General features: G+C 37.7%; 1 protein-coding gene across 1 annotated transcript in view; it reads left to right on the forward strand.

Moving 5' to 3' along the window:
- Positions 1–1,736: 1,736 nt before the first annotated feature.
- The window catches only part of CC2D2A (coiled-coil and C2 domain containing 2A), a gene marked incomplete at its 5' end in the record, with an annotated part of 43,328 nt that continues 33,713 nt past the window's right edge, over positions 1,737–11,351 (forward strand). The window contains 7 exon segments of the mRNA XM_009069942.1: positions 1,737–1,838; positions 2,621–2,797; positions 2,947–3,097; positions 4,476–4,616; positions 6,028–6,164; positions 8,433–8,642; positions 10,629–10,729. Coding sequence (XP_009068190.1) covers positions 1,737–1,838; positions 2,621–2,797; positions 2,947–3,097; positions 4,476–4,616; positions 6,028–6,164; positions 8,433–8,642; positions 10,629–10,729 — 1,019 coding nt within the window.

Here is an 11,351-nt window from a genome sequence, read left to right on the forward strand (position 1 = left end):
AAACTCATATGCAACCTTTTACACTGGTAATAAGAAAGTGAATGTGAAACATGAAGCAAATCAAAGACTACACAGTCTTGAAGATCAACTGTATCAAATTTATACTACTGTTTGAATTAGTAACCAGGAAGGAACCTTTCTAATTATTGCTTTGAGTGTACTTATTTAACAATAATAGTTTGCTTTCATTGTAGTATAGGCATCATGTGAAAATTCTGTCATTTAGGTGTTCATGATTGCTGTTGCTTAGGATGCCTTAAACTTCACTGTAACAGAAAGGACCACTGTATTATAGCTTTATATACATTTGCACAGCATAATTGCTAAAGGCTGAATATGGACTTTCTGTCATTGTACAGTATGGTATTTCCTTTTACTATTTTATATTAAGTTGTTTTAGGATAAGCATGTTCTTTATTAGAAAATGGATTTCGTGTTAGAAAAATAAGAGGCTCTGCCTGTGCAGAGCTTACACTCATTTCCTTCAGAATTCACAGAGAGCTGTTTGCCTGTAGGAAATGTGTTCCAAAGAATATGTGTGCCCAGGAAATAACAGCAAAGTAGCAGTAATGTTTTTATCTGGAATTCCAAACAATATGAATTAGCCTGGCTAAATTGCTTGTCTAGAGGAGAATTACCTTTTCATGGGTGATTTCCTGGCCTAGTGGGGAGGTGTCCCTACCCATGGCAGAGAGGATTGTGACTAGATGATCTGTAAGGTCCATTCCAACCCCTAAAATTCTAGGATTCTATGATTCTATGTAGGTTATGGGGAAGTTTTTGGCAGTGTTATCTTATAATGAGTAATTATTACAGCTTTCAGTTAAATAGTACTGTTTTAATGTGTTTGTATAAGGAAGATGCAGGACTGATGGTCTTATTAAAGTCGTTTATTATGTGAAGTATATCTGAAACCTTCCACAGGTTGGTTTTGTTTCCTGTACTTATTTACATGCACATGAATTATTATTTTCTGTTAAACAAGTGGCCACCAGATTGACAGGGTTTGAGTTTTTCTTTTTGCTATTATTATTTGGAGGCTTAGGTGGAATAGATGTAAGCTTGAGAAATGTCTTCCTTTAACCTAACAATCCAGGTCTCAAGGAGGAAAACCAGATAGAATGATAGGGAAATGTCACCCATGGAGTTTGAGAGAGTTGTTTGAGAGAGAATAAAACAATTGTCTATATTTCAGCCCCTAAGCAATGGACAACATCTGTCTTGAATAATCCCAAAGAGGCTTTTCCTGACTGCAGCAGGGGCTATCAGAGAAGCTGCCTGAGCTCCTTGATTCCCTGTCTTGGGCAGCAGTGTCTGCCAGCAGCTCCCTTGCCTCTGCTGTCCTGCCTGTGCTGTCTGCCAGCCCCTCTCTTGTAAAGGGCAAGGTTTGCCATTGCTGCCCCATTTCTCTCCCTTAGGGAGATCAGTACATGGCTGCTTGTGTTCAGGAGTGCAGAAACAAGGATTCCATCAGCAGCAAAGACTGTAAGCTATCATTTAGGCAGCAAACCATTTCTTGATACTCTACAATCTGTTTCTTGACCCAAAGGAATTAAGTGATAGTTATGCCCTTTAAAAATGAATATAAAATCAGTTTGTTACTACAGTGATTGCGTTTCTTTTTTGATATTTTCTTTTTCTGTGAAAATGCAAGATCTAATATCTCTGTTCAACTGTTTGTCTTCTTTTTATGGTTCAGTAAATGTATACTCAAATCTGTGTATATTTTTATGCAGTCTGATAATGATAAACTTAGAGAGATGCAAGAGGATGAACCCCACTTACCATCAAAAGTAAAGTTTCGTGATTTTGTAAAAAAGCTTAAGCAAAAGTCAACAGTAAGTACCAATTCAGTTCAATAACCAATATTAATTTAATTTACATTTTATATGCTTCATGATTCTGCCAGAATTCAGTCTTAAGCAGTGGAGAGGGTTTTATTTGATTGAAAAATTCATGCACAGTGTATGCCAACAATTGAAATATATAAAGAGAACCTGCATCAAATATAAAAATGGCTTTGGGTCATTTGATTAAAGAAAATCAAGTAAATCCATCTGGACACAATTACTGGGGCTTGGAGGAAAAATGTTTCTTCTTCTGTTTAAATCCTTTTTACTGAATGCCACCAATTGGCAGTTAAAGCAATTTACAGATTAATATATTGATAGTTATTAGCCACAAAACACTACTGTTAATTCCTTTGTTAGAGGATTCATCTTAAAGCCAAAGTCCTGTGTCTTTTAGACTCAAAAGGCCATGAGAAATTTCTCTTCATATGATTCACCTGAATACCTGCATTATGGCCAGTATTTACGCTGATTCACAAATTGTTTATATTTAAAACAATATGCATATTAGAATTAAAGCAGATAACCTTTTTAATAAAGCATTGTAAGAAATATCCAATGAAATTATAGTATAGCACTAGAGAAAGTTTCATGTATCATTTACAAATTTCAGTTAGATTCAGCACTTGGGCAAGTTCTCCTGGAGATAAAATATCTTGTGACAAGTGCTTGCACATGCTGCTGTCTCATGTTATTAATGGCAAGATTAATTCACTTATGCCCTGATTTTCTTACAAATGTCATGTTAAAGTGTTTTCATCTTTTCTTAGTTTCAGAATGATTTTCCTTCTGAGGAAGAAGCATATAATTTCTTTACCTTCAATTTTGATGCTGAACCAGAGAAAATAAAAGCTGGAGCCAAGAAAAGGAACGTGCTAAGTGAAGAAGAGGAGGCAGAAGAGGAATGTGTAGAAACCCAGGAGGGTGAACAAGAGGAGGATGAAGTGGTGTGAACAATAGAACAAACCTTCATATTTTTATTCAGACTTCTTGAATTAGTAGTCTAATACAAAATGTCAACTTTTGTTTCCTTAAAAATTCTGAAAGTATACTTTCTTAAGAGACAAACTAACAGATGTTTGCACTTAACCTATAGGATGAAGACGTTCGCCTGGTTAAGGATCATGATTTATTCATGGGGCAGGCAGCTGAGGATCTTGTAGTAATGAAACCTGCTGATTGTGAAAGCTACTCTGAGCAACTGAAAAGGGAAAAAGAATTTCTCTTCATCCCCAGCACACTAACAGGTACGAAGATTGTGCTTATCCATTTTGTTCCTGGGTTTTGCATAGCATGGCACCCTCTGATCTGCTGAATAAATCTTGTATTAGACTCTCTCTGGCAGTAGAGAGATGCTTAATTGTGGCTCTCTGACACTGATCATTCAGTCAAGTCTGAGAAGGTCTGACAATATTGATTAAGTAGGAACATGTACACTTCAGCAGGTCATCAGCTGGTACACTAGCAAGTGAACTCAGGGCACACCAGTTGCTGGGGGTTAATCACTTAGTGCTGTCTGTAGGAAATGCAGGATGTCTGTCCCTCTGCTGATGGAGTTGAACTGTTAGGTTATTTAGCACGTGCAGCAGGGTACTGAGTACACACATCCAGGTACTAAGGGTGGCTCGTACACTGAACATTATGACTTAACACTGTTTATTCACTTGGCTACATCTGCAGTTTTTTCCATATGGCAAGTTTGTCTTGAATCACATAAGTAACACAAGGATTCTTGTGATTGAAGGGGCCCTTTCCACAAAATCTGATCTTGTGAACTGGAAGTAGTTAGTCAACATTGAACACATCTCTGACCTTTTAGCCTTATTCCCGTGGAACTGCAAAGTCCTAAAAAATTGCTTTGTAATATCACTTGCTATTTAATATTTGAACTGGAAGAAACAGAAACAAGTCTTTCAGTGGTCTGTACCTGAATGGTATTGGTACAGCTTGCAATGCATTGTCAAAATATTTGACATCAAGTGCCTCTTTTTTGTGTCTTCTCACTTAGCTTTGACCATTTCCAGTGTGATCCACTGTGTTCTGATTTAGGTAACTTTTATTTTAAGCCTCAGTATAATCCCTCTCTGTTTTGAGATTGCTTCTGGAAAAATACTGAGCCCATACACACAGGGAAATGATTTTGCAGGCAGTCTCGAAAGAATTCCACCTGCTGGTACTGGGAGTAGTTTAAGCAAGCTGTTTGTTAATGGTAATTCAGCTTAATCTTAGTTAAAAGTTCCACATTCTATGGGAAAGGCTTAGAAATGCATCTCTGGTCAGTTGCTGCTAAAGGTTTTTTACACTGTTGTACAAGTAACCATTAAAACTAAGCTCCACTAAGTTACTTGTAGTTTTTTTGATGAGGAAATTTTTAATTATCAGTTTAGAAGACTTGTGACACTTTCATGAGTGATTTAAACTGTGGGTCTGTCCTGATTAAGACAAGGACCTGGTTTTGTTGTATATTTATTTCTTTTTTTTATTTTCCTGAGTAGGACAATATTTCTGACATTGTGCTTCATGTGCAGTGCCATTTTAAGAACTGCATAGGCTCTTAGAGAATTAACAAATTAGAACTACAGTTATAAGATATTTTGCATGCTTTTCTCTTTAATTTCTCATTAGTGCCTGCTTCTGAGAAGATGCCTAGAAATATGCAGCCTAGGTACCTTGAGGATGAAGGGCTTTACACAGGAGAAAGGCCCTTTGTATCACAGTCTAATCAAAATATTTTAGAAAACAGAATACTCAGACAGGAACAAGTAAGTCACTGCTACCTTCTCAGTTGTCTTATTTATCAGTATTCTATTTAGCTTTATTTATCTGTGTTTTATTTTGTTATAGTTAAGTAAGTGGATGGTCATGCTCATATGAGGCTGTCATCTTCAAAGTGTTTAGCAGGGTCAGACATTGCGAAATACAGATTTTTGTAGCTGTTTTTACTGTATCCCAATTGTCAGAGCACCAGACTGGGTCTTGGAAAACTTTGTGGTATCTTTTCCCACCTCTGCTTGTAGCGTGCTGGGGAACAGATCACTGATCAGACTGTAAGGGTAATTAAATACCGGTATAGATTATCTGGAGAGGTTTTACAGTCCTTACAGATTTTTAAGAATGTCTAATGGAGACACTTAGGAAGGTGACCTGGATGTATTTTGTCCTGCTGTATTATCCCCCTATACACGGTAAGGTGTGTATAGTTTGGTGTAGATTTAAGCTCCTGTGCAGCAGATGCCTTTTGTATTTTTTTTTATGATTCTATGTATTCTTCATGGGATAGCAGAGATACTTTCATGAATCTGATTTGGAATATGGGGGTCTAAAATTTTTAACTGCCCAACTTCAACCCAGTTAGTTCTGTTTTGCTTCATGGTGTTGCCACATCAATGTTTAGTTCTAGGGTCAGCTTAAACCAAGTGTGGAAATAAGAGGGCAGAGCAGCATCTTTGGGCAGCTGCACTGGTTTAAGCTCTATTTGAATCCAGGTAATGAGAGCAGAGGAATTAGGACAACGTTGAACAAATGAAGCCATGGATAGCAATTCATGTCTAAGATAACTGCCTCAGTTGCTTTCATAGATGCCATTTAAGTACTTGAGGTTGTGGACTAGAAGATTTGAGAGATGCTCTGATAAGTGATCTGAGCTGCCATTTAGCTCTTATCTAAAACAGGACATTTCTTTCAATTTTTGTGGCTTAAGAAAATAACATAAATAAGTGATGTGTTGATTTTTTATTTTTTTTTTGCTTTCAAATCTGACACACTGACTGTTGAAGGAAAAAAACTCAGTATGCTAAAGTTTGAGCAGCCTCTTGGTCTTTTGATTTCAAAACTTGCCTGTGGTATATTTGAAGATTTCATTTTGGTTTCTTAGGAGACTTTTGGTTATTTTCTGTCACAAACAATGCATAGTCTCCTTTTATTCTTATTTTTTGATAAGAATTAGGATCTTGCAAGTAATTTCTGTATAAAGTAAGAAACAATATGAAACTGTTTTCCTTTGAGCAGCCTCTTGGTCTTTTGATTTCAAAACTTGCCTGTGGTATATTTGAAGATTTCATTTTGGTTTCTTAGGAGACTTTTGGTTATTTTCTGTCACAAACAATGCATAGTCTCCTTTTATTCTTATTTTTTGATAAGAATTAGGATCTTGCAAGTAATTTCTGTATAAAGTAAGAAACAATATGAAACTGTTTTCCTTTGCTAGGCAAGATCTTAGCATTGCCTAATCCAATTAAACAGTCTCCTACTAGGCCTCCAATATTCTCCCTTGAAGAAGGCATTGCACCAGAGTTTGAAACAGTGTACAGAAAGGTAGGCATATTTTGTATTTGTGGTTCTGGAGAGCCAATATCCCAGTTCTTCTGCACCAGAAACCCTGCTGACCTGAAGGGTTTTGTGCTGAAAACCATGCCTATTGTCTGCTTTTTGTGATTCCACAACTGTTCCTTAAACGTGCTCTACTTTCACAAGTATATTCCACCTGTATTCTTCTGTAAAAATGATCCATACAAAAGGATGAAGAGTTTAGCTGGTAGTACTGATTGAAATTGTAAAGTGTCAGTCTGTGACAAACACCTTCAAGTCTGCGAGTCAAAGGTCTCAGTGAGGCACCCTTGGATATTCTCATGCCAGAGTGGGATAGTTCCTAAATTAGTGTGTCTATAAAGCTCCTTGAGGTAGGAGTGAGTTGACAGACTTGGTAATCAGCGGCTTAAGAGACATAATTGAAGGATGTGTGCATGGTGATTGTTTTACAGTGCTGAAACCCCTCCAAAACAAGTCATTATATGCAGTTTGCTCATGCAGACAGCAACTTATTTTCAGTTATGTAGCATCATTTCAGGTATTTTTTGGGGTTGTGGCTTTTTGGTGTTTGGGGTTTTTTGGGTTGTTTTGCTTGTTTATTTGGTTGCAGAGGTTTTTTTGTTACCATTTTTCCCTCAATCACAGCATATCTACCCTGACAAGCAGCAGTTGCAGTGTACAATCAGTACAAATCAAAATAAGTTTTAATTAAAAGCATTGACTAAGCTTGAAGCAAGCTTTAATTGTTCTGCTTGTTAGCACTCTATTACCCCCTTGGAAAAACTGACTTTAAAGTAGATTGCTCTTTTGGGACACACAAGTGTTTCTGTCTGCTGCTGTTGGTACAGATTTGAACATGGCCCTTTAATTGATGCTGGTTACAAATACACAATTCAGAGGATGCATCCAGTACCACAGATCTATGCAGGGTGTTTCTGCAGGCAGGAAAAGTTTACTGCTTAGATCTTAGAAAGATAGGCCAAGAGATCTTAAGTTTCAAGAACACTGTATTTACATGAACAGTGACATATAAATATCCAAATCACTGTGGAAAGTAAGACACTGAGCTTAGGGGTCCTTTATGGGCAGAAAAATAGTTCAGGCATAAGAAATTCCAGTGGAAACAAATAAGACGTAATGAGCAAAAACTGATGCCCAGGAAGCTCCGTCTGAATGCACAGAAGAATTTCTTTAGTGTTTGAGTCACTGAGCACTGGAAGAGATTACCCAGAGAGATTGTGAATGCTCCCTCACTGGACGTATTCAAGAACCATCTGGTCTCAATACTGAGCCATGTGCTCTAGGATGGCCTTGCTTGAGTGGGAAGGTTGGACCAGATGACCTGTTTTGGTCCCTTCGAACCTGACTGATTCTGTGATTCTGTAATTCAGAGCTGTCATTTTTTATGACAGATTATGTCATATTAAACATTTTGATGAGAATCTGAATGTGTAAGGATCAGGTGGATTTAAGTCTGTTTCATGGCCATTTATACCAGTCCTGTAAAAGAGCTGTGCAACACCTGAATTTCCCTCTAAATCCACCTTTTTTCCTGTTTTTAGGAAGGGATGGCAATGAGTACTATGTAACTAACAACTCCTTCTTTTATGGTACCAGAATATCCCTGATGAATCTCTTCTGAAGGATTTTGAGAAGGGAGCAGCAGTAGTCAGGCAGGAAGCAGTGTTAAGTCTTCTGATTTCAAGAACCTGAAGATGGAAATCACAAATGTCTTTTGGTTGCAGCAGGTTCAAGCAGACTTTTTAAGCTCTGTTGCTGGAAACTTTCATTGGACTTCAGTTGATCTGAATTTCCCTGGCATTAGAATGGGGAAGCAAATAACATATTTCCTCTTCTGCACAATCCAAATGGTCTACAAGGAATGCTGTTCTCTGAGAGCTGAACTGTTTATCTTAGAGCTCAGTTCAAAGAGGAAAGCAATACTAAACAAATGGGTAAAAAAAGAACTAGCAGGCTTTTTTTTTCTAATGCAGTATCACTGTGTTCATTGCTCTGCAAAACCTTCAGTCCCAGCAGATGATTATTTTGGCCTCATATGGGCTATAAATGTTGTATTGTGTAGAATATGCTTGGTGGTTTTATGCCACCCACTTGTCAGTAAAGCAAGAGGTAAACACAGAAGCCTTTACAGTTTAAAACTCAGTAGTTAGATGTAGGCAGTGCTAAATGGGTCATTTTCTGACACAGAAACTCTGTGGAAGGTAGTGTTGTCAGACTTGGTAAATCCATTTTATCCTTTTTTTTTTCTTTCAGGCAATGAAAATGACATCTGCAAGTCAGTATTTTGCTGGACCTGGAGATTTTCAGGGGCTGTTTCAATTGGATATTGATATTGCTGGACTGATATTTACCCATCATCCCTGTTTTAGCCGTGAACATGTGTTAGCAGCTAAACTGGCTCAGTTATATGATCAGTATTTAGAAAGGAAACAGAAGAATCTTACTGAACTTCTCACAGACAAGGTATTTCTGTTCTGTCATCATACCTTACTGAGAAACTGATGTGACAGTTTAAGGTAAAAGTTGAATTTGTCAGAAGCTAAAAACCTAAATACTTGACTGAGGTTGCTTTTCTTTGCAGTGTAGAGTTGCATTTTTAAGACCATGAATTTCTTTGATCTTTGATATTAAATTAACTCTGAGGTAAAAGGAATATGATTACATTTACATAGTGTTCCTTAGAGTATCCAAAATGTTTTCCAGTGAATGACAGATAAGAATTTACAGGGCTGTGTGCAGCAGCTCTGACAAGCAGACAGCAAAAGGGATGACTCAAGGATGGAGGGAAGGTAGTGAAGTTTCATTTCAGTTGTCTATTTAAAGCAAAAGGAAGCAGTTAAATTTCACCAAATTCTACAAAAGTAAACCTCATTTCCAGGTGTATATCTGTGACAGATGCTGTGTTTTAAATGCATACTGCTGCCTCATTTACTGTGTCACAGTTGTGACATGGCAAAACCCTTGGCTGAACATAGACTCTTCTGTTCCTGGCTCTGTTATGAATTGCTGGATGAGCTTGGCTGGACTGCTTATCCTCTATGTGCCACCACTCTTCCTCCATCTGTGCATTGGAAGTCCTGGTAGTGGTTTTCTCTTGTCTAAATTTGTACATGTCCATTAGGTATTGTTAGTACAATTCTAACACCATCAGGACACACAGGAATACTTGTTGATTAAAAATTGGTTTGATTATTGGCTACATATAAATTCAAATTTCCATAAGTTAAAGGCGATGATGATTTTCTACCTTAAAGAGCTATTAGAAGGGAAAAATAGTCATTGTGTACTGGGTCATTTTTATATTGGTGCAGTGTGGGTCAGTAGGTGGTGTACATATACTGCTGAATTTTTATATAAAGCATTAGGTTATATTTCTAATGTTGGACAGATATTTCATACAGTGTCTCAAAATAATTCCTTGGTATACTTTGGTCTACCATGACTTTTAAGGGATTTGCCTTAGTTCTCTATGAAACAGGACATTTAGGTTCTCCATGCCTGCATTACAGGAACCTGTAGAACCATAGAATCATTGAGGCTGGAGAAGATCTCTGAGATCTTAAGAGTCCAACTGTTAACCAAGCACTGCCAAGTCCACCACTAAACCATGTCCCCAGCTGCCACATCTACGCATCTTTTAAATGCCTTCAAGGGTGGTGATTCAGCCACTTCCCTGGGCAGCTTCTTCCAATGCTTGACAACCCTTTCCATGAAGAAATTCTTCCTGATGTCCAACCTGACTCTCCTCAGGAGCAGCTTGAGGCCATTTCCTCTTGACCTGGAGCTAGTTGCCTGGGAGAAGAGACTGACCCCCACCTGGCCACAATCTCCTTTCAGGTAGTTTTAGAGAGAGGTAAGGTGTCCCCTGAGCCTCCCTTTCTCCAGTCTAAACACACTCTGAAAAGAGGTTGTCACCATCCCTGGAAGTGTTCAAGAAATGGCTGGACATGGCACTTAGTGCTATGGTCTAGTTGAAATGGTAGTGTTCGGTCAAAGGTTGGACTCAGTGATCTTGGAGGTCTTTTCCAACCTTAATGATTTTATGATTGTATTCTATAATTCTGTGATTTTCCAGGGCTACCTTAAGTGACCTTTCCTAGTCCCAGAAAAGACTTTTGTGAAACGTGGGGGTTTTTTTAGCAGTCTCACTTTTCTTTTTCCTCTACCCCTTTGATTCCTGAGCTTTCAGAATAATCCCTAGATCAGTCTTTTCCCCTCGATTAGATCTGTCACACTGATCAAAGTCAGTACATCTCCCTCATACATCCAGGGATCCTCATTAGAATTTCATGCTGAAGAATCAGCACCTCACAGACATGGCAAGACCCTGCAAATACAGAATCAAGACAGCTGAGAGTTTTCTGTCATGTTATACCTAGCTCTTTCGTGTCTTGGTGCATTGCACTGTATGCCTCATTAAGTCATCTGCTAATTGCTTGTTTGTTTAAGCTGCATGCTCTGAGGAATGCTGTGCAACGTAGTGTGGAAGGTGGTGGTGCTGGTGTTGCTGTGACACAACAGAGCATATCTGAATACAAAATTGAGATCAGGTAGGTATGAGCTTAAGTGGTTGTTTTTTAAAACTATTCCTTTTTTTCCTTTACATGTTGGTGCAGATTATGATTCATGTTAAACTTTTAAATTCTGTAAATAGCTCTAGAAGAATTTTGAGGGTTTAAGAGTTCTCACTGGTAAGTTGCATAAAAAAAATTATGAGGAAAATACTGTTTGGGCTGAAATTTTGACTCAGAAGTGATCTAATTTGATTATCTTTTCTTAATTACTTAGTATTTACTCATGTGTTTTGTACAATTAAAATTTGATTAAGGTTTCAATAGACTTTAGCTGCACAAAGCTGTTACAATGCAATAATGTCATTTTCTGAACACATAAACCCCTTATTTTTTTCCATTCTCTTCCTTGTTACACAAGTGTTCTTGATTAGCTTCCCATTTCTTGGTATTTTGACCATGTTTTTGCCAATGGGTTAATACAAATAAAATGGTGGAATTTTGCTTTACAAGATTACAGTTATTGTTCTTGGACAATAGCTGGGTAGTAAAAATGTATTACAGTTTTTGGCTTGGTAGTGAAAGTTTGTATTATTTTTGGCAGATGGACAGTGGTGAAGTGTAGATGTAAGCAGTATGAAAAAAAGTTATTTTGGAGATC

The sequence above is a fragment of the Acanthisitta chloris genome, unplaced genomic scaffold (assembly GCF_000695815.1).
Source record: "Acanthisitta chloris isolate BGI_N310 unplaced genomic scaffold, ASM69581v1 scaffold1052, whole genome shotgun sequence".
Lineage (NCBI taxonomy): Eukaryota > Metazoa > Chordata > Aves > Passeriformes > Acanthisittidae > Acanthisitta > Acanthisitta chloris.